The sequence below is a fragment of the Taudactylus pleione genome, unplaced genomic scaffold (assembly GCF_031769625.1).
Source record: "Taudactylus pleione unplaced genomic scaffold, aTauple2 ptg000411l, whole genome shotgun sequence".
In the NCBI taxonomy this organism is placed as follows: domain Eukaryota; kingdom Metazoa; phylum Chordata; class Amphibia; order Anura; family Myobatrachidae; genus Taudactylus; species Taudactylus pleione.
This window is the reverse complement of record NW_028284813.1, coordinates 558,126-582,010: the sequence shown is the minus strand read 5'-3', so window position 1 is coordinate 582,010 and position 23,885 is coordinate 558,126. Positions and strand designations below refer to the sequence as shown.

The 23,885-nt window shown below is 44.2% G+C and overlaps 1 protein-coding gene across 2 annotated transcripts in view; it reads right to left on the bottom strand.

Moving 5' to 3' along the window:
• ANKFY1 (ankyrin repeat and FYVE domain containing 1) overlaps positions 1-23,885 on the bottom strand; it is a 113,481-nt gene that overhangs the window by 43,262 nt on the left and 46,334 nt on the right. For both annotated transcript variants that reach the window (XM_088447031.1, XM_088447032.1), the window contains exons 3-9: positions 21,334-21,452; positions 18,970-19,105; positions 18,589-18,712; positions 14,952-15,101; positions 13,501-13,666; positions 13,204-13,408; positions 10,878-10,946 (exon numbers count right to left, since the gene is read on the bottom strand). In XM_088447031.1, coding sequence (XP_088303157.1) covers positions 10,878-10,946; positions 13,204-13,408; positions 13,501-13,666; positions 14,952-15,101; positions 18,589-18,712; positions 18,970-19,105; positions 21,334-21,452 — 969 coding nt within the window. The remainder of the gene's footprint in view (positions 1-10,877; positions 10,947-13,203; positions 13,409-13,500; positions 13,667-14,951; positions 15,102-18,588; positions 18,713-18,969; positions 19,106-21,333; positions 21,453-23,885) is intronic.

Here is a 23,885-nt window from a genome sequence, read left to right as displayed (position 1 = left end):
CTGCTAATATGAGTGACAGGAGGAGGCGTATGTGGGTTGTAACAGGGGAAGGTGCTTGAAAACGGGGAGTGGAGATCAGAACGCAGGCGTGCTTGAAAGGTCAAAACGGGCGTTTTATGGGTGTGCATAATTAAAACAGCAGCGTCACTGACCACGTCACTGGGTTATTTTATAGTCAGATCTGCTCGCAAATTTGTGGTAGGAAAAACCAACCACAAGAATAGCGAGCAGTTCATACGCTGGTCGATGTACTCGATTAATCTAATAAATAGCGGACATGACGTATGATGCGAGCGGCCAGGGGGCGTTTTTATCAAAAAAACGACCGCATGTTTTGTTCACTCGTTCAGACATAGAGGCGGCAACAGACCGCAAAGAGCAAACGGTTCATTTGAATAGCCACCCCCTTTTTCTGAACGAGCGAGCGCTAATAGCGACCGGCTCTGAATCAGGCCCAAAGACATCCCAAAGAGTTTTATTCAGCAAACTATGGGCTCTCCTGGGCAGGTCTACTGCAGCACGCTTAGAGGAAGGCAGCATGGGAGCGAGCTGCCTTCCTCTAAGCTGGACAGCAACAAATGGATTCTCAGCGCTCAGCATTCCAACAGCACCAAGTGCATGCAATCTACAGAGGCCTCTAGCGAAATGAAAACACCACCTAGACTGCTTATAATTCATGTGCTACACACACTAATGGTTCTCCCAGCTTCCCACAATTGCTGCCATACTAATAGTAATTTAAAGAATATGGAATACAATTATGTAAAAAAATGGCATTTTTCATTTGTAGTATGGGTGCCAGATAAGAGGTAAAATAAAAATATATGCAGTCAGTGATGAAAATCTGCAAATTAACAGTTGTCAATAGTCTCAGTTGCTCAAAGGAAAACTTTGGATTTATGTTTCACTATGCATACAAACACATGGGCCTTATTAATTATGTGTAGCAAAGTAAAAAGGAGAGTTATGGTAAAACTTACCTTCATTAACTCTCTTTCTTCGAAGTCCAAAGGGAGACATTGGGGTGTAGGTGGGACCTGGAGGACCGGACACCAACAGCAAAGCTTTTCAATGCCAGGATGCTTCGGTCCTTCCCCCTATACCCCTCCCACAGCTAGAGGGCACTTCAGTTTTGTTAACAAAGCCCAAGACAGGAGCAGGATAGAAGAAGGAAGACTGGTACACTGATGAATCACACTCTCACACAGAGAAGGAAACAAGTGACCAAGAGGCCCATAGAAGCCAGGTGTGTCAGGGCAGGTGCCATGTGGACTTCGAACAAAGAGTGAACGAAGGTATGTTTTACTATAACTCTCCTTTTCTTCTTCAGGGCCCATAGGGCTCCACAGGGAGACATTGGGGATGTCCCAAAGCAATTGTTCAAGGGCGGGAACGGTCCTGCGCTGATAGAACCCTACGCCCGAAGGAAGCATCCTGAGAGGCAAATGCATCAAAGGTTAAAACCTAAGAAAGGTGTGGACAGAAGATCAGGTGGCCGCCTTGCATAGCTGTTCAGCTGAGGTGCCATGCCAGGCTGCCCACGAGGGACCCACAGAGTGAGAAGAATGAGCAGAGACTGTAGTCGGCACAGGAAGGCCAGTCTGCGTGTAAGCCTGTGAGATAGTAATGCGAATCCATCTGGTCAGAGTCAGTTTGTTAGCTGGCCATCCCTTCTTGTGGAATCCATATAGGACAAAGAGGGAGTCCGATTTCCTGATGTAAGTAGTACAGTCCACGTAGATCTTTAGAGCACGGACCACATCCAAAAAGGCCTCACCTGCCGAGAGGTCTGGTGAATTAAAGGCTGGAACCACAATTCCCTCATTCAGATGGAAGCGAAAAACCACTTTGGGACGGACGCCTGGGCGTGTTCGAAGAACAGCCCTGTCCTGATGAAATATCAAAAAGTGGGAGCGACAAGAAAGCGCCCCTAAATCCGTTAGCCTACAGGCAGACGCTATAGCCAGAGGGTTCGCAGTGAGTCATTTGACATCCACCAATTATTATTATTATTATTATTATTATTATTATTTATTTATATGGCGCCACAAGTGTTCCGCAGCGCCTTACAAAATATATAAACAAAAACGTGACCAAAGACTTACAGTACAATACAATAGAATGCAGGTCAAGGACATGGATAATATACATTGATACATTAGCAACCATATCACCCACATAAGCAGCAGAGCTTAAGCAACCAAGTGTTAGGTGCCCTAATGGGAAAGTAGGGAGAAGCACAAGAGGATAGAGGGCTCTGCTCATAAGAGCTTACATTCTAAATTCCAGGGGTTCGAATGGAGGTTCCTGAAGTACTTTGAGCACCACTGACAAATCCCATGGAGCCACAAAGGAAGGTTATATCCATAGAACACCTTGCATGAAAGTGTGAACATCCGGTATAAAGAGCAATTCTACACTGAAACTAGATACACAAAGCAGAAACCTGCAGAGATGCTAGGCGGAGGCCTAGATCCAGTCCAGCCTGAAGTAAGGCAAGAATTTGAGAAACTTCAAATACTTCAGGTTCATAGTTTCGTGGAGCACACCATGTCGAAGGTGGACACCATTGATTCCAGTGCCTGCATTGCAGAGTGAATCGACGCTCTGAGATTGTGAAGCAGTCTGCGTGGTCTGTACTGCAGTGCGGAAATCTTGTCCGCCATTAGGAAGATTCTCTGAACTCAAGAGTCCAGGAGGGCTCCCAAATGTACCATCCTTTGAGAGGGTGTCAGGGAAGACTTATTCCAGTTGATCAGCCAACCGTGCATTTGTAGAAAGGCAATGGTTACCGGCAGATGGCGGTGAAGAATCTCTGGGGAGCTGGCTAACAGCAAGAGATTGTCCAAGTATGGGAGCAGTCTGATCCCTTGACGACAAAGAGAGACCACCATAACTGCCATGATCTTGGTAAAGACCCAAGGGGCCATTGAAAGGCCAAGCGACAGAGCCTGAAATTGGTAATGTTGCTTCAGTGTAGCGAACTGGAGATATTTTTGATGAGAAGGAGCTATAGGTACATGTAGGCATGAATGTTTAGGAATACCATAAAATCTCCAGGCTCCATAGCTAGGATAATAGAACGGATGGTTTCCTTAAGAAACCTGGGCACCCTGATAAACTTGTTCAGAGATTTGAGATTGAGGATAGGTCAATGAGACCCATTGGGCTTCTGAACTAAGAAAAGGGTAGAATAATAGCCCTTGCCCTGTTTTGAGGAAGGGACCTGAATTATTACTCCTGAATTCAGTAAGGACTGAATGGCTTTTTGGAGCAGCAGTGCCATGGTTGAGTCCGATGGAGGTCCTGTGCAAAAGAATTGTTGTGGGGGGTTACCTCAGGAAGGAGAGGGCGTATCCGTGGGAGACCACTTCTCTAACCCAGGCATCTGACGTGGTTTGATGCCAAACCTGGGCGAATTGGCTGATGTCTGCTGCAGTGGAAAGGACGGACCCTTGGCTTTGCCTTGAGGGCGAAAGGACCGAAGGATGATGTCCTATGTTTTTGTATTATATGCAGACGGCAGGAACGCCATCTTTTTTTTAATCTAATTCTGGACCAAATAGGATGTCTCCCGAATAAGGCAGAGACTCCACAGCCTGTTTTGAGTCTGAATCTGCTAAAGATAAAAACAGGATTTTGGTACTTACCGATAAATCCCTTTCTCCGATTCCACAGGGGACACTGGAGCTCAAAAACAGTGGGGTATAGACGGTGGTAGAGTAGAGCCTGGCACTTTAAATAATTAAGAAGTGTGACTGGCTCCTCCCCCTCTATGCCCCATCAACCCCAGTTTAAGAAACTGAGCCCGAGAGGAGACGGAGGACAACAGGAAAAAGAGAAGGAGAAGACCACAGAACGGACAAAACCGGCTGAATGAGAATAGAAGAACCCACTGCAGGGAACACATGCAGTCACACAACCATATAATGAGCCAATAAAACGGCAGGAACACAGCACTGGGCGGGCGTCCAGTGTCCCCTGTGGAATCGGAGAAAGGGATTTATCGGTAAGTACCAAAATCCTGTTTTCTCCTTCATCCACTAGGGGACACTGGAGCTCAAGACAGTGGGGACGTCCCAAAGCCAACCTCCTGGGTGGGAAGTGCTGAGAACTTGCCGTAACCCGCGGCCAACTGTAACAGGGACCGCCAAGAACCTTAGGCCCAATTGAAAGGCAAGAGCTGTATCTAGTGGACAACAAAGATTAGAATCGTCAGAACACCGTAATCACAGCTGAAAACAAACCGACCCAGACCCTTGGGAGCAGTGAGTCCCAACATGAGTCCATGGGAAAAAGGGCGGTAATCCAAGAATAAAACTCCACAAAACTGTAGTAGAGTTTAAAACAGGAAGGTGCAACAGTCGCAGACTGTAGAATACCAGCACTGCTGAACATAAATTATATCGATATATGTAGAATTATACAGATAACTGATGCAGATCCCGTCCACAAACTTCTTTAACAAAGAGTATATCTGAAGGCCAGAGGCATATATCGAACTGTCGTCCAGGACCAGTCCTGAGGTCTAACTAATTAGGTGGATTTCAACCAGCGGAAGGGCTAAAACGTAGAAGTCACCAACCAGTGGAGATTCCACTGGCAAGTGGCAGGGATGGCATCGAGAAGATTGAGACAACAATTCTTTACAGAGGGTCAGACAACAGGACAACAGAGGGATAAACAGGAACAGAGGGATAAAACCGCAACTGGAACCCTTCCATGTATTCAGGCGAAGACCAGCTTCCCCTTCACCTGGAAAAAAAACAAAACAATCAACCTCCGCCAACAGCGGAAGAGAAAACCACAAATGGACGACTTCCAACGTAATGGAAGCGTGTAGACAGTAGCAGCTTCTGGCCCGTAATAGTATGAAAACAACTGGGATACCTTAGCTGCTGAAAATCATGGATGCAACAGCCACCCCGGGAAAGCGAGACACCAAATAGGGAAGCATCCTATATAGTGAGGCTAGAGCCCTAGGTCAACATGAAAGTACCTGTCAGTGTAATAAAAGTATCAACAGATACTGAACAGAAAAAAAACAAACAAGGCCTCTTGTGTATAATATTTCTGTTATAGGAACAGGACCTGTGACTGACGTACGTAATGTAAACCTGTGCACAAGCCTGAAAATACACTGCAACCCAGAAAATAGCATATCACTAATCTCTATGCTGGATGGACCCACACACCAAGAAGGCTCTAAGGTGTAGAGCCAACTAACGTGAACAGGTACCATAAAGGGGCAAATGTCTGCCAGGACAGCAGCTAGGGTGCAGAAGGGAGGATAACTGATGTGTAATGTCAGGTTGCAGTATCAGGAGCCTCTTCCGGAGGATTAGGGGGTGAGCCTGCTCACCTGTGAGTGACCAGAAGCCCTCTGGATGCTACGTAGAATGTCACTGACCTTTTCCATTTCACAACAACCCATCCGGTATAAAGAGTAACATCGGTGGTCAAAGACCCAATGCTCTATAGCTTGGACTTCAGTCTGGAGATATTGTCGTAGAAAATACTGTAGAAACTAGCAGAATTGTTAGTGGAGACATGTAGGTCATACAACAGGACTACATTCAATGACTTTATCTGAGAGTGTTCCATTAGAGATGTGTATTCATATAGAAAATGCACATATATCCCAAACAACCTGCTAGTGTAAGTATCATTACATTAACACTTATAATGGGGAAGTGCATATAGCCAAAGAGGCAGAATCACCAGATAGCGTAAGATATTAACTAAGACCCTCTGCATGTATACATAGAATTTCCATGGATCCCCACAAGTGACCCTTGACATTGAAAGTGGTCACATACCAATATAAAATACAATACTTATATTGCTGAGTAGGAACCTCTTGGTGGATATTTAGACTGCGACAAGTCAATATTATGGAGTACCTGAATATACTGTATATACACTGAGAAGATACACAAATATAGAATGTTAGTTATCCCAATTAAAGAAGGAAAGGATATACTTTTATTCATAACCCCAATTAGGGCTGTAAGCAGGTTTTCCCAAATATTATAAATTTGCATATGAAGAGTGGGATACACAGCCTTACATACAGACATATACATAGTTGCATGAGAAGTCAATCTCTGAGAAGAGTCAGCATGTCTTATAAGTACCAGGCGCAGACCAAGTGCGCCACTAGAGATACTTACTGCAGTTTTAAATAATAATAGGCCCCTTGCAGAGAGGCGCTGCAATATTGCAGAGCGCTAGATACAGCGGCTTATGTGCCAAGTATTAACGGATGGGGACAGAACTACACTATTGTCCAAGGATGCTAGGCGATAGCCCAGACCTAAGAGTCATGAACAGCCTGAGCTGGACCTAGACATGAGTGCCCCAGGAGCACCTATGTATAACTTTATATACATGTGTGGACATACAAGACCACCACATGTATGTGGTACTTGTAGTGGTGTTGGGGAATTGTGTCTGTCACAATGTAAGCTGCAGAATATAACTATTCCATAGAGCCACCTAATCTATTGTACTCTGGACATAAAACCCATCTTACAAATTAGTTTACATGCTGCCGAAGCTTGTACACAAGATATATATATATGATCTTATGCATAGCCTACAGCTCCTGGAATACCAGGTGGCTTCCTCTCCGAGGATTAACCAGGTCTGACCCCGACATACACACATACATATGTAATGCAGAAGTGTGTAACCTAATCCACACACTAATTTGTACTATCCCTTAAAGTGAGCTATGTATATAGCTTAGTAGTAGAAAATGGCGGACTGTTACGAGTACTCTCCTTGGGAAAAAACACCCCCAGCCCCTTCAGAAAATATCAGCTTAGGGAGCTGTGCTTCAGTGAAATAAATGTGCAAGTGGGGCGCACTGCACAACACTCTGTTCTTCCGAGATAAGAAAATGGGCTTGTTCCTGGTGAGTCCGTATGCTACCTGTTCACTGACAGAGCCCTCATATTAAACTAGAAAACTGTGCTGTGGGTAACGCTGCAGCGCAAGACCCCAACCCACTCTGGTTATAGGAGAAGTCAGTTAGCACAACGCTAGAGATGTGGGTGTCCCAGCATTTAATTCTGGGCAACAGGGATGGCCAGCACATTTGGGGAGCTCTCATTGCCGAGTAGGGTAGATCCGGGAGTACCGTCACAATTATTGTATGTGCTGCCAAAGCGAGCACATAAGATATAATTACCTACACATAGATATGCGTACTCCCAATACAATTTACTCCCAAGGTAAATTGAAATTATCGGAAGTTAACTCCGTATCTGGATATTTATTTTGAGATATGGATTATTGGCACAACTGCACTAAAAACAAAACCAGTGCAGGCCAGAGCGACCAGCTCTGTATAGCAGGTCACTAACATGCTATGGAAGAGATGTAACCCTAACCCAGCTAACATCCTTCCAACGCTGGAGGCATTAAGTTATGGAAGAGTATAAAACCCCTTCCGTTGCCGTACCTGGAAGTGACGTGAGTGAGGGCGGAAGTGGAGGTTTCTGCCCACACTTTCCAGGAAATAAAGACGGCCCCTTGCGGGCTCGCTCCGCACGCCACGCTGCAGGCACGGTGGCTCGCCACAAGATTATATTGCCCATTTCAATGGTAGGGAATGACGTTGGACACTGGCTGATGACGTCATCATACAGAAACGGAAGGGATCTCTCTCATTTCATTTAGGAAGTAGTTATCAGCTAGAGGGAAGTCAGCGAGCCCTACACTGCCCGCTGACTCCAATAGTGGGTGTGCATTATCTGTCAACCTTGCGCTAAGCTGTGTACTGTATTACTTAATGTAGGAGACAGAACACCAGACACACATAATGCTAACTTGCCCCGCCTAACGAAAGCTCAGCGCTCACAAGCAGAGCGCAACAGGTCCGCTGGGGACTAAGAAGGATCCGCTACAGCTAACATCCTTCCCGACTACACAGCTGGGAAATTCCGGCTAATGTGCCTGAGCGCGCACCCGCACGCCTGCGGACTGGGCGCTATGGTGAGGAACCCCGCCCGATTCCGTGAGGGGTTATGCTGGAAAAAGCCCCCAAGCTTACTGCAAAGACAGCAGGAGGCCACCGAGGGAAAATTGCCTGGGCCCGCCGTTAAGCTCCGCCCCCATCGCCACATTAGTGGCGGTAAACCTCTGGGGGGGCACACTTTGAAAATCACCCCCCAGATGCTTACAGGGGACGGGGACTCTCCTAGCGCGATGTAGGTGCTGCCTGACATGACCCCCGACGCGCCACTGCTGTGCAGTAGGGCGGGGTGGGGAGGTAGCCTCAAGCTAAACATGCATTTCCATCCCTCATTAATTAGGACGGGGAAACTGCCAGGGAGGACGCCTGGGTGGGGGAGTGGGATTGTAAGAGCTAACGCCGGTGCTTCCTTCACACAAGCACCGGCGCAGCAACCCACAGCCGACAGCGCTGTGAATAACAGCCGCGCTCTCATGCGGCTCTAAGCATAAGCCGGCGCTGGTGCTTCGCTCATACAAGCACCAGCGCGGCAACGAGCAGCCGCGCTGAGCGGCTTCTTGTGCCCAGCCCCGTTATGTACTTATAAAATAGCGGGGCTTATGGTAGTAGCGGGACGTGGCATTCTCCCTCCCTGCATAGAGGAGGGAGGAGCAGGCTTTCTCAGTGACAGCCACGGCAGCATCGCGCTATCACCAACGCTGCCCTCTGTATAACACGCACTGTAGAGGGGCCCACGCGGTATCCATCCCCTCATGAAATAGGAGGGGGAACAGTGGCTAGGGATAAGCCCGAGACCCGGACGCTGACTGCAGAGTGCAGCGGCCGGTCTCATCAGCAGCTCCGACACTGCCAGGTTTACTGGCAGGGGGAAGGAGGCTGTATAACAGCTGCGCAGCACGCGCTGTCCCTGAGCCCAGCGTTTGACCCACCACTCCAGCTAGTCAGGAGTGGTGGGATATACTTACGAACTGCTGCGGCCGGGTTGCTGGGCTGGGGGGCAAATGAGGAAACCTGGACACGAACCAGTTTCAGTTGTGGCGGGTCCTCATGGAGTCCGATGACTCTGTTTAAGGTCCCCCTCAGAGTCACCGGACACAGGCTGCAGTAGCCGTGTGGTGCCCTCCCGGCGGCTCCCACGTAGCAGGCAGACTGTCACAGTAAGCAGTCTGCCTGTCCTCACGTGTAAATATAAATTTAAAATAAACAAAATACTAAAAGGCTTGAGACAGCCCACAGTGCTACCGACTCTCTCGGGCACAATTTCTAAACTGGGGCTGATGGGGCATAGAGGCGGAGGAGCCAGTCACACTTCTTAATTATTTAAAGTGCGAGGCTCTACTCTACCACCGTCTATACCCCACTGTCTTGAGCTCCAGTGTCCCCTAGTGGATGAAGGAGAAACAATGTTTTATACACCGGGGCACCGAGGGGGGTGGGGGGGGGGGTAGCGGGTACTAATTACACGGGCTTTGTAGGAGGGGCCCAAGCCCACCGCCATCCCCCCTCCCTCTAACCTGTCAGCAGCCCCTCTCCACAGCCCAGCAGCTGCAGTGGTGCTAGAGAGGATGCTGCCACTAAGCAGTAGTAGTGTCCACTGCCTGGGCGGGGTTGCGTTGCCTTTAGAAAAACCATCTCTATATTTATCAATAAGAGATGGAAATGCAATACTACTTTTGTGAGGATTTAAATAAAATATTATAAAATCCAATGGACAACGCTTCAGTGGCCCAAATGATCGTGGATCCAGGATGCATTTGTGTAAATGTCACACAGGCCCCAACCTAATAGGCTCTATGGTCACTGTTTCATCACCTCATCATCGTATTTACTAACATTTTATGCATCCCTGATGAGAATAAGCAAACTGAAGTGTTGGGCCATGTGTCTTGCAGCAAAAATTACTATTTTAAAACATTTTATAACTTTAACAGATGGAACTTTATTCAGTGAAAGAAATACTTCCATAGCATTTTAAATAGGTTTATCAAAATGTAATATAAGCAATTTACTATGTAAATACATTGGTATGAAGTACTTCACAACATTTAATCATTTCATAGCATAAGCTCATAAGGACTTTGGCCCTCATTCAGAGGCGGTCGCAAGAAACGACCGCTCATTCTGAATGAGGGCGGCCGCTTCTTTTTTGTTAAGTGTGGCCTCCTGGTCACCACCCACAAGACCATCGCGACCATCGGGGCTTGCGACGAGACCCTAAGGTTGGGTCTAGGCAGCCGCAAGCCCGGGGGAGCTTCCTGCTCTGATCGAGCAGGAAACTCCTCACTGACATCACTGCTGATGTCAGTGCGGCCGCCCACAAATCGGCAAGCGTTCCGTTAGGAACGCCTCCGTTTGTGTAACCACCCCCGCCTACAAAACGGGGTGAGCTGTTGATAAACATCGACAGCCGCCACTTTTGTAGTGAGCTCCGTAAACTCTCTCGATCCGGGGCTTGCGCACGTGCAGTGCGGCCGCTGCGCGTGCGCAGGACCAAAACATCGAGTCAGTTGCGAGCGTTCAGCGCTTGCTACCGACTCTGAATGAGGTCCTTTGTGTGATGCTGGCCACAGGATTATTTTGGTGGGAAAAATTTGTCAATATTTGGCCGTTTGGTACTGGGACCAGTTGCTGGATCAATTCTGGCAACATTGAGGCCTGTTAGTGAGGTTTGAAGATGATGAAACACAGGTCAGTAACAGTTATGTACCAGCCACCTTTATCAATGTCACATCCTCCTTCTTTTATTATTTGGAATTGCGGTTGTTTCGCTGCCATAACGCTATAGTGGCTGAGATATTGCAGCAGGTGTGGGAAGCTTTAGTCACAACAACTGTACAATTTATCCTCTTGGCTGCATTATAGCACATAAAACCAGTTTGGTTATCTGATAACTTACTGTTTGCACTGAAGCAGCTGGTTAAAGACATACTCATTTCTAGAAAAAATTGCGGTATGTAGAGGGGTCCTAAAAATACAGAGAATAAAGAATTAGAGTATATTATGGTCAAAACATTTGAATATTTTTTTCTTGCATTGGAAGAACCTCAATTACTGTTTAGTTGGTACTCTCTTCTAACACCAGACACTTCAGGGATCCTCCTGTGATAGTCTACTTACAATGAAAATGCTTATCAGTTCACTATTCTGGTGTTTTCCACCTGTGAATATTGAGAACTGACAAGCTTTTGCAGGTGTAAATAGATTGTCTAAGAGGGATCCATGAAGTTTCTACATCAGGCCTGGCCAACCTGTGGCTCTCCAGCAGCTGCGAAACTACAAGTCTCAGCATATACTCCCACCGATCAGCTGGTAAAGCATGCTGGGGACTTGTAGTTTCACAACAGCTGGAGAGCCACAGGTTGGCCAGGTCCATTCTACATTATTTCTGAACTTTCCACAAAAGACGACATTATGGGCGTTATTCAGAGGTGGATCCTGATACATGCACAGCTGCGATCCCATACCCAGTGGTTGTGCGAAAATATGCAAATACCACATCTGCCGGAATTTGTACTGAGACGTCTCAAATCGGGCCACTTGCATACACAGACATCAGACGCACCATCGATATTCTGAGCAACCCTATGGTCATTCAGAATGTCCGTCAGAAGTAAGCCACCGGAGCTTTGACCACTGCGTACGAATTAGCAGTTGCAGGCACAGACACTCCCCAAAATGTTTGCAACATGCCTGCGTTTCACTTATAACCCCACGTTACCTCCCACAAACGTTCCCTGTCTATAACTCTACGAACACTGTTGGTAATCTCATGTGCAGTACAAAATAAACGCGCAACACTGAAAACATCGGAATTGCTTCTGATGCATGTTATTGTAATCTTTGGATTTGAATGGATTTATTTGAACACTCTTGATATCATCTAATACTACTAAGTTAATAGAGGTTGAGTCTCCCATATCCAAGTATTCCGAAATACGGAATATTCTGAAATACATAATTTTTTTTAGCATGACTAAGATAGTGACACCTTTGCTTTTTGATAGTTCAAAGTACACAAACTTTATTTTAGGCACAAAATTATTACAAATATTGTATAACATTACCTGTGGGCTGTGTGTATAAGGTGTATATAAAACATAAATGCATTCTGTGTTTAGATGTGGGTCTCATTCCCAAGATAATTCATTATGGTATGCACATATTCCAAAATACAGAAAATTCTGATAAATTGCCCTGGTCCCAAGCATTCTGGATATTTGAGACTCAACCTGTACTGCATATCAGTTCTGTGTTTTAAATTACACTCTTCTTTTTCTATCTGTACTTCAAGCATCCTATCAGTGTGTACTGTATATGTAACCATTGGAAAATATATGGGCTCTAACTCATAGGTGCCATTTCCCATGTACAGCAAAATAAATAAATAACCATGAAATCACTCTATAACATCGCACATAGGGCCTGATTCAGAGCCGCTCGTAAGCGGCCGCTCGTTCGCTCCGAGCGATGTTCGCACAACTGCGCATGCGTATGGGTTGTAAGTAATACGCATGCGCGAACCAGTCATTGCGGTCGGAAATTGTGTGCTCGCAAAATAGCGAATGCCTGCTAATTTGAGTGACAGAATGAGGCGTTTGTGGGTGGTAACAGGGGAAGGTGCTTGAAAACGGGGAGTGGTGATCCGAACGCAGGCGTGCCAAACGGTCAAAACGGGCGTTTAAAGGGTGTGCATAATTAACAAAGCAGCGTCATCGACCACGTCACTTGGTTGTCTTTTAGCCTGAACTGCTCGCATGATTGCGGTAGGAAAATGCTACCACAAGCACTGCGAGCAGTTCAGATGCCTTTCGATGTACTGGATTAATCTAATAAATAGCGGAGATGACGTATGATGCGAGCGGCCAGGGGGCGTTTTTTACAAAATAGCGAGCGCATGTTTCGTTCGCTCGTTCAGACATAGAGGCGTCAACAGACCGCAAAGAGCGAGCGCTCTATTTAAATATCCGGCCCCTTTTTCTGAACGAGCGAGCGCAAATAGCGTCCGGCTCTGAATCAGGCCCATAATGCTTACTTCAAATAATGCTGAACACAGCAGAGTGGCACGATAACTATCCAATTTGGTCAAGTACGTGGCCGTCCAAATTTGATTTTTTAATTTTTAAAAAACAAAAACATTTTGAAAATATTTTTTTTCTTTTAAACAAGTTTTTTTTTTTTCTTTAACAACTGACTACAGGAGGAACACTACAGTACAGTCCTACCTTCCTTTACTGTCCTGCATGTTGGGGTTAGCTCCTGCATGTAATAGTGCCTCAGCAATTTGTGCTATATAAGACATCACTTCCAGGGAGCGATCCTTCATTGTGCAAGCAGATACCAGGTGTAGAGGAGTCTCTTGCTCCCCAATTGTAGCCGCATTTACAAGAGCACCATTTTTAATTAGGAAGTTGGCAGCAAATTTATCATCTATTAAAGAACAAAAAAACACCATGATAAATACTAAATAGATTATGCGTAAATAAATGTACTCTAAAATGATTAAGAATGTTTCTACTTACCCCTCCGGATTGCTTTGTGCAAGAGACTCCAACCTTTCTTATCTACCATGTCAACATCTGCCCTGTTGTTCACTAAAGTAGTGGCAATGCTCTCTAGCTTTCGGGAGAGAGCGAGGTCCAGGGCAAGATCCCCATTTTGATCCAGCTCATTTAACTTGGCAGGCAGCTGAAATTATTTTATGGGTTTGTATTACAAAGTATTGGTTACACATGGCAACTTAAGGTTTCATTAATATATGCTTTTCATAAACCAAGTAAAAGATAAATTATAGACAAAGTTACTGCAAACAGTAGGTAAAGGACTGGAATGTGATACTACAGATATGAGGGGGGATGTGTTGCTATAGAGGTAATAAGGGGAATGTGATACTACAGAGCAGAAGGAGATGGGATGCGGTAATTCAGAAGTGAGGAGGAATGAATTTCTACAAAGGCAAAACACATCATAATTGCATGGGTGGTAACTGGGGGGGGGGATGGGACGGGCTTACGTTGGTGGGCTTGCCGATGTCCGATGGTATGGCTGCTGTCCGCTCTATGGTGTGTGACTTTCAACGTACTGCAGCAGACTAGTCTCGCAACCGATGGGCGTCTCGGTAGGCAGCCCATCAGCTGAGGCGTTAGCATATCTTTGAGGCTGCACCTCTGTCTACCTCTGAATCAGGCCCTAAGTGACATGAATGCACCCACTATATGGGATGGCTACGCCCCCTCTAGCTTATTTTTTTTTCTCATCATAACGTTAAGTTTCAATAAAAATATGCAATATTAAACATTCATTTATCAACAAATTCTATATTAAGATGCTTAATGCTTGAGCAACAACTGTCAAATCTTGGAGGCTTCAATAGTGTACAGGAAAACGATAAGACATAAAAAAAAGAAATAGTAATAGACTATAACTCTTTGTGGTGGAATTGCAAGTGTGCTTACGTTTGTTCAAACAAACACTGATTGCCGTCCCCCATTTTGCATTCAATGCAATCTAACTGCAGCTGAAATTTTAGAATATGGCTTAAACTAGAAGGAGTAATTTGTTGTTTGGCAACTAAAGCACACTATGCATAAAGGGATATAATGTGTATTCTGATAGAAGAACAAAAAGAATTTTAGTGTCTCACAGAACCCTTAGGCATTGCATCTAAAGAAGGGTTATTCAGATGTTGATATGTGGTGCTGTCTGTTATTCTGTCATAATAGACATGGGAAGATTAAGTATCAAAGTTGCATCATCATTAGTATGTTACACTAAATATGCAGCTAGAGAAACAGCTTGCAGCTTTCTACATACTTTCAATGTTGAAGAGACACAAATCCATCCTATCATTTTGTATCTTAACTTTATGATGGCTATGTGCAAAGAGAAATCTTTCACAGCAGTCCTTGAATATCATGCAGTTCTAGACAAATGTATTTTTACTGTTTTTCATGATATGAAGATTCTATCGTACCTGGGAATCCATCTCTATCAGATACAAAAAAACAACATCTTCTCTTTCCAGTTTAATTGCTTTGTGTAAAGGAAATTGAGTCTTTGATTTAATCATTTTGTACAAAAGCTGTGCACTCATGGAGCTGAAATCTTCCTTTCTTAGGTCATCCTAAAAAAAATGGAAGCAAACATATAAAAATAACAATTACTGGATGTGTTCCCATGATTGTCAACTTCACTATTGCAGCATTGGTTTGAAATGGATATCTTGGAGAAAGATGCCTGGAGAGGGCAGTGGTAGTATGTATGGGGATGAGGTTGGAGATGTAGGAAGCAGCGCTGTTAGAGGGGGCCTTGTACGCGAAGGTGAGGAATTTGAAAAGGATTCTGTAGGGGAGGGGGAGCCAGTACAGGGAAAGGAGGAGACACTTGATGGAGGAAAGACAATGAGTTCAGTTTTGGCCATGTTGTGTTTGAGAAAGCGCAAGGACATCCAGGAGGAGATGGCGGAGGGGCAAATTGAGACTTTAGAGAGGAGGGAGGAGGAGAGATCAGGAGAGGAGAGAAAGTTGAGTATCGTAGGCATAGAGGTGATACTGGAGGCCAAAGGAACTGAGGAGTTCACCTAGGGAGGAGGTGTACAGAGAAAAGAGTAAAAGGGCCAAAAACAGAACCCTGCAGGATGCCCACGGGAACGATGGATGGGGGAGGTCCAACCAGAGGCAGAAACAGGGAAGTAGCGGTTCGGCAAGGTAGGAGGCGATCCAAGAGAACTTCGTCAGAGAGGTCAGTGTTCTGGAAGGTATGCAGCAAAAAAGTATGATCCATGTTGTCAAAGGTCACAGAGAGGTCCAGGAAGATGAGCAGAGAGAACTGACCCCTGGATTTGGTTGAGAGCAGATCGTTGGTGACTTTGGCCAGGGCATTTTCAGTGGTGTGTTGGGGGCAGAAGCCAGATTGGAGAGGATCAAGGATAGAGTTGTGAGAAAGGAAGCTGGAGAGACTGCCGCTTGAGCATTTTCGGAGGCAAATGGGAGAAGAGAGAGTGAGGTGGGGGTAAGAGTGGGTTTTTAGGAACGGGAAGAGAGAAGAGTATGTTTAAAGGATAAAGGGAAGAGGCCAGTATAGAGGGTTAGGTTGTACAGGTGCTCAACTACAAATTAACTGTCTGTATATAAATAAATACATTTTTGCAATGAATAGAGTTTTTTGGCATAATCTTGGCCAAGGTTATGGGCCTACCCACCGCATCCGGGTAAGCTCTGTCGGGTAGGTCCCTAACATACTAGGATTCAAAGCGCAGGACACCCCCAAACTGGCCCAGCTAAGCCGCCCCAGGGCACCGCCATAGTAAGAAAAGTGCAGTGTAAAAGAGATAGTTAAGAGCAGCCAAGGCTGCATATAAAGAATGAAAATAAAAAGTGAAGTACATATATAATAAACAAACAGTGAAGGGTTAAAATGTGTTATAAAGGAAAAATGTGTTATAATGCGGTGCCCTGAAACAGATCAACCAAAGCAATCCAGGGGGACCCACGCCTCAAAAATGAACCAAAGCTGCACTACACAGTCTAAATATTTGCAGGACTTACCTATATTGTGCCTCTGACTGGTGTGCATATTACAATGCCAGACTCCATGCTCTAACCAATGTAATAAGGGTGCTAGCTTGAGTGGAAAGTGTCTCAGGCTTGAGACAGTTTGGGGGTGTCCTGCACTCTTGATTTGAATCCTAGTATGTTAGGGACCTACCCGACAGGGGTTACCCGGATGCGGTGGGTAGGCCCATAACCTTGGCCAAGATTATGCCAGAAACCTCTATTCATTTGAAAAATTTATTTATTTATATACAATCAGTTAATTTGGAGTTGAGCACCTGTAATTCTTTTTTTGTGCATATATCAATTGTCTCAACAGGTAGCACCTCCAATTATATATACATGTTCAAGGTGTGCAGTCGGAGGCCCACTTCCTATATAGAGGGTTAGGTTGAAAAGGTGAGCAAGGTGGGAACAGGCAGTGGGGGAGAGGGAGTGAAGAAGGCAAGAGGGGATGGGATCCAGGGGACAGAGGGGGAAGAGGATAAAATTAGGGAATGCACTTTGTGCCACGTGGTGGGGCGAAAGAAGCACAAAGGGTGGTGGCTTGGGGGAGAGCAGGCGGAGTGGTCGTGTGTGGCAGAAGAGTGATGAGAGTAGGAGATTTTGTGTCAGATAGCCTTGATCTAGGACGTGAAAAAGGAGACAAAGTCAGTGGCGGTAAGGAAGGAGGGTGGGGTGAAGGAACGCGTTGAATGTGGCAAAGAGGCGACGGGGATTGGAGGATTGTAAGGACATGAGAGACTTGAAGGAGGATTGCTTAGCGAGGGAAAGGGCAGAACTGTAGGATGAGAGATCTAACTTAAAGTAGAGGAGGTCCACCAAGGAGCGACAATTTCTCCATTGACGTTCGGCGGAGTGGGTGCATTTTTGGAGGAACCTGGTAAATTTGGAGTGCCAGGTTTGAGGTTTAAAGTGACGAAGTGGGTCCGAAGTGGTGGGGGCAGCAGAGTTGCGAACAGAGGACAATGTGAGGTTGTAGAAGGAGGCCGTCTGGTTGGGGCAAGGATGGATAGGGTGGGAAGGAGCGTACCGAACTAAGAGGACAAAATAGTGGGGTCAAGAGCATCGAGTTTGCATCTAGAGACAGTTGATTTCGGTGTGGGGGGGTAGTAAGAGATGTGGAGAGAGTAAAGGAGAGACGATGGTGGTCAGAGAGTAAGGAGGGCGAGTTGGAGAAGTCAGAGAGCTCACAGTTTGGAGAAGACATGGTCAAGGGAGTGGCCGATGCGTTGGGTGGGGTCGGAGGTCCATTGAGAAAGTCCAAAAGAGGAAAAAAGGGCGATTAATTTGGTGGACGCTTGGTCAGTGGAGATGATAAAGTCACCTAAGATGATAAAGGGGAGGTCAGAGGAGAGGTAGTGGAATAGCCAGACGGCAAAGTTATCAAGGAATCGGGAAGTGAGTCAGGGGGAAGGAGGAGGCAGTAGATGACTGAAGATGGATGGGGTAGAAGAGACTGATAGAGTGGACATCGAAGGAGGAGAAAGAAAAGGAGGACTCTGAGAAATTACATGAAAGGTGCAGTTGGAGGATAAGAGGATTTCCCCCCCTTACGACTTGGCAGGCATCAGGTCTGACAGAGTGGGTGAAGGAGAGGCCCTCATAGGAGAGAGCAGCAGGGTAAGTGGTATCAGTAGAAACCCAGGTTTCAGTGGTAGCAAGAAGGATAACGGAGTTGGAGATGAAGAGGCCGTGGAAAACGGGCAGTATATTGCGGATGGATCTGGAATTCCAGAGGATGGAGGAGAAGGGGAGATAGGGAAGAGTGGAGATATGGATAAGATTGGCTGGGTTGCTGGTGTGAAAGGCTGACTCTGGGAGGGAGATGAGGGTAGGAGTGAGGATGGGTATGGGAAGGGAGCCATAGGTATCCCTATGGCTACAATTGGGGAATTGGGGATCTTTGGTTCATGCCACTTGCGTGTAGATAAAATGTGTCTTCATGTACCATGATCAGAAGGCAGCACGGAGCATCCCAAACACCACCCCAAAAAGATTAGCCATAATATAATGCCCATTTATTAGAGACTAAGGGTACGCACAGTATTTCCTTACCCAGTGACTTGCAATGATCTCAGCACAATAGTTTAACAGAGTGGTGGCATTGAGTTCTTCTGCGGTCTGGTAAAAACGGATACAATTCCTCACATTCACTAATGACATGACGCCCTTCTCACATCTAAAGGAAATGATAGATACATATGTGCATACAATATATACAATAATATAAGCAGATGTACAACACATGTAATATAAGCAGATGTATCTAGAACATCTGGAGTTCTAGAGGAAAGATGTTTTTATCAAAGTGACAAACTTTTAGTCTGTCTATCAGTGTTCTGGGAAAGGTTTGCAATATTTGAACAGCCAACAAATACACAAACTTCTCTCCATTATTTTGTGAAAGATAGTTTGACCTATGTTTGATGTATTTACCTCTCTCTCAGAAGTTGAAGCTGAAACCGATTTGCAAGCTTCATCAACTCTGTTAAGAAGACGTCATCTTCCCGCAAGTCCAGCTCATCAGTGTAGATCCAGCGCAACATTGTCATGGTGACCTCAGGTTTAGAATCTGGGGGTAGAGAGGCCATGCTTTTCTGACAAACACCTGTACAGCATGTACACAATGGGCTAGACATTGCAACATGTCCCAGTGGAGGGAGTCTGAAACACCCATTTAATCTATGCTGTCAATCATTGGAATGGTTTACATGGGCAATGATAATTTCTAACCTCTTATTTAAAGAGCATCAATTTTATTTTTAAATAAAATATTTACTATGGCATTTAATAATAGTATATTGATATTTATCAATACTCTTTATTATACTACTTACTACTTCAGTACACATCACAAAAAAAAATGTTTTTATTGTTCAATTTTGGTATACAGCTGAAGTATGCTACAAAACAAGTCAAACTAATGAAACACATTGATGTGAATATTGTCAGTGTAGAAGATGAACTGTACACAATGAAATTTCATTGGGTGTCAGAAGAGCTCTTTTATTAAGGAATACTGTGTGTGTGGCCTGCTACCTAGATAATGCCATATCTGCGAGAAAGTTCATCTCAAGTGTCAGACCAGAGATAAGTATAAGCCTGTTTGGTGTCAACTTCAACTGATTGCTATAACCCATTTCTTTGTTTAAAAATATTACATAGCACGTTAAGTTGAACACAAACAGCATTGTATAGCAAAAATTCTTTGAACAGCAACTCCCATATAACAACACTGTTGTTAACTCACAGCCTTTGTTGGGTACTGTCCAATTATTACGTTTAAAATGTGAATGTGTGTATTTTACATGTGAATGTTCCAATTTGTTTTTAGTTCCACTTTGAAATACAGTTTCTACTAAGTGTGCACAAATTACAGAAAATCAGCTCACTAAGAACACCCCTCTCATTACTCTATTAGTACCTCAATTCTAAGCCAAGAAAATGATTGGAAGGTATAATGTTCAATTCCATCTACACAGCACAATAAACCCCTATTTCTAGGTAGTTCCTACTACCTTGCTGTATTGAAAAACAGTAACAGTTGTAATAAAGTAAACTTGAAAATATAACTGTAAACTCATTAAGATCTCCAGTTCAATGTATGATCAGTTGTGTGCAGTAAACATTTAGCCTCTACTAAGAGTCATATCACGTATGCACTTCAAATGTATGCATGTGAAACAGCCCCCCATTATTATTCTACATGGATAATATAGCTCTTAGTATCTGTATTTGTTCCTTATGTATGGTTAAATTGCAAGAAATCATTTATACAGAGGATCAGCAGTATTGAGCTTAATGTGCATCTTTTGACATATAAAAATAACGTGTTGTGACATTTAATGTGAGAGGTTTGCATGCATTTTATATACATCTAATGCCCCTTTCAGACATATTACATCAACCCGGGTTTTTACTGTGTGTGAACAGAAAAGACCCGGGTCTAAGTGCCAGGTCCATGACCCTGCTTTATACCAGGGCTTTTCCCGGGTTCAACCCAGGTAGCCTCTAGTGTGAATGCATCCAACCCAGGTTTTTAGAAAACCTTCCCATTGGCTGTTCCATGCACCTGCTGATAACATCAACTGCAGTCACCCAGACCACATGACCGGGGAGCAAACGAATTTAAATGTGTATTATTTTTTGATTAACTTATTTATGTGAGGCTATATTCTATTTATATAGAGGCTATATTCATAATTTTCTTATATTGTAATATAAACATTTATTGGTTTAAAAAAAAAAAAAAACCATTGGAAATAAACAAACTTTGTGGTATTTACTCTAAAAATGCTAATTTTTATATTATGTCATTACTGTGAACAAAAAAAAATATGTATCCCCTTTAAATCCACACCAAATTCCAGGGCAGACCCAGTTTTAGTGTGAACGTATCCGACCCTGGAATTTCCCGGGTCTCAGGTGTAGTGTGAAAGGGGGTCTCAAGCAAACACCCGGGATTTGAAAAACTCGGGTCTGAGCAGGGAAATTCCTGGGTCGTATGTCTAAAAGTGGAAATATTCCTTATTACAATTAAGCAGTTACAATAGTGTGGTGACGCACATCTACATGATTGATATTCCTGCACCTTTACTTTCAAAACCAAAAGTTCTTTAATACATGCCTTAAAATTTTATTTTGTCGTTTGTCTTCTTAAGATGGTTGGTATATACAAGCATTAGCTTATTGTAAGTATGAACATGCATACTGGTTTAGGAGTGTATGGGATAAATACCTATAGAGAATTACTAACACGCTCCATTAAAATGTGGAGAGTGGAAGTGGCAGCTTTCTCACCTGACAGGTCTAGCTCCTTCATTGTAGCCAAATTGGCCAGACTCCAAGCATCACTTCTCGCAGCCAGAACAAACTTGTGAGCGCTAATATTCTGGTCTCCAACCTTTATCTTCAGGTCACTGAAGTACAGAGAGAAAGCACAACAGAAGCTTTACTTCAACAATGCACAGAATTGCTTTAGCAAAGAGTCAAAACATTTAATAAAAGGACAATATAAAAAACATAGCAACACCTAATTTAGTGTAATGCTTTGTGTATGTAGTATATGGTATAGTAGATGATTTGAAGAGGTATTTGAATAAATTTCTTGGCAGATATATAATAGCTCCTAATGTTCATTCTAGCACCCTGCACATCACAATCCATGCAGTTCCTCTTTCCTGCCTGGGGTGTCGCTCTCTGCTCTAGTGTTTCTAGCACACACTTGTCTGCATCTCAAACCTTTGTTTTATCAGCTGAGTGTACTCGAAGCACCAGAGCAGGAAGCAACATCCCAGGCAGAAAAGAGTAACTGCACGGGTTGTGATAGGTGCAGGGTGCTAGAATGGACACTTAAGGTGCACACTAGACAGTATTTTACACAATTCACCCGATTTCGACGCATCAGAAATGACAAATCGTGTAAAATATGTCCAAATCGTGAGTGTCCACTCACGATCACGATGCGCGTACCTGCTGGTCGTACATCGCATCTTCAAATCTTGCCTACTGCAGACAAGATTTGCTAATCTCATACACGATTTTGTGCAATAGATAGATTTTGTGCACGATAGATCTTAAGTCAGATTGGACACTCTTAAGTACCATCTCTGAGTGAATACCCGGCACACTGCTTACTACTGTCCATTGCCGGCTCACGTTACAGAGAGATTTCGTCTGAAGAATCAAAGCTCCAAGGGACATACGGCCGTGGTCACGAGTGCACTCGTTTTGGACTAACACCACGTGGCAGGACAAACTGAACCGGATTGGAAAGGTAACGCATGAGTCTTAGTGGTAGAGATAGATCTTTATTCACAGGATGTGATTTGATCTAGATACATGCTGCAAACAATCTCTCCATACGGTTTCTTTATCTCCGGTCTATTCAGACTGTGTTTGGAAGGTTGGATTATATCTCTCATGCTGGGCATACACGGCCAGATAAAATGTCTGTCAGACCGACAGACATTTTATCTGGCCGGCTGCCAGTCGCAGATGTCTCACAGTGTATCAGCCCGACATCCGTGCTCCGCCCCCTGGGGAGGAGACATTTCCCTGTTCCTCCCGTAGGAAGGAACACAGGAAATGTCTGTCTGTCGGCCGCGCTGGGCATACACTGCCCGATGCGGCCGACAGTTACCGGGTAAATATCGCATCGGACGGGCATGCTGGACAATCCAGCATGCCCGACCGAGCAATATTTAACTCTCAGTCGCCCCCCCACGCTACAATTATCGCGGCGGTCCGCCGATATCGGGCGGATCGTCCCGATAATTGCAGCGTGTATGGCCAGCATTAGTGACACAAATACAAGAAAAGAACCAATCAGTGGTGTCTTATCAGGAAATTGTATTTATTTAATTTCCTTACAAAATACAAATTACTGTTTATTATTAAAGCGGTCTCTGTGCAAAAATATCGACACCTGTTTAAATCCTCCAATCACTGACAAGCGCATACTCATAAATTCAACCAGTACTCTGAGGTTCAGCAATATAAGTATTAAGGGGCCTATCCATTAGCAGATAAATTTAAACGATGAACGATTTATCGTTCAGTCGTTCACTTTATCTGCTAATGGATAGGCTCTGAACGATAAAAATGAGCGGCAGACAAATTTGGTCCTTTGTCTCTCCAACATGAGAGATATTAGAAATATCTGTCTCGGTAAACGAAGAACGACTAACGATTTTTTTATTATGAAAATGAATAGAAACAAAAAAAAAAAATCCACTCCCAGAATGATATCATGCAATATCGTTTGTCGTTTGCAAAAATCTGTCATGTACATGACCGATATCTGTCTCAGCAGCCCCAGGAATTTTCAAAAGATAAATCTTTTGTCTTTCAGAAAGATCTGCTAATGGATAGGCCAAGACTGGCGGAGGTTATTTCCCCTATTCTTTCCTTAATGACACTGTCAACATGAAATGGCAACAGTGTTTGATACTAATGATGTGATTTGGCAACAGTGTCTCATATCAATACGGTTCTGACAATAAGGATAAACAGGGTTGATCATTCCACTAATGTATTGGCAGTCTAATTTTTAATACATATGTGTTTACATTGACTTGTATGTATTTTTCCAGTTTTTATTCTATTTAATTATTTATTCCTTTTTTGGGAGCTTTTCTATTCATTGTATATTCTTTTAATATTATTTTTAAATTATATACTCTACCCAATTTATTTCTGTGCCTTCCTTTGGGTCAACTATTTTTCTTATTAAATTGGTCCTAAAACCTTTTAGCCAAAGTGATTTTTTTAGTCCTTTTTCCACGATTTAGTGCCCACAATTGTGTTTCATATGTCCTTATTGAGATTGCGCTCCTCATTTGTGTTTTTGT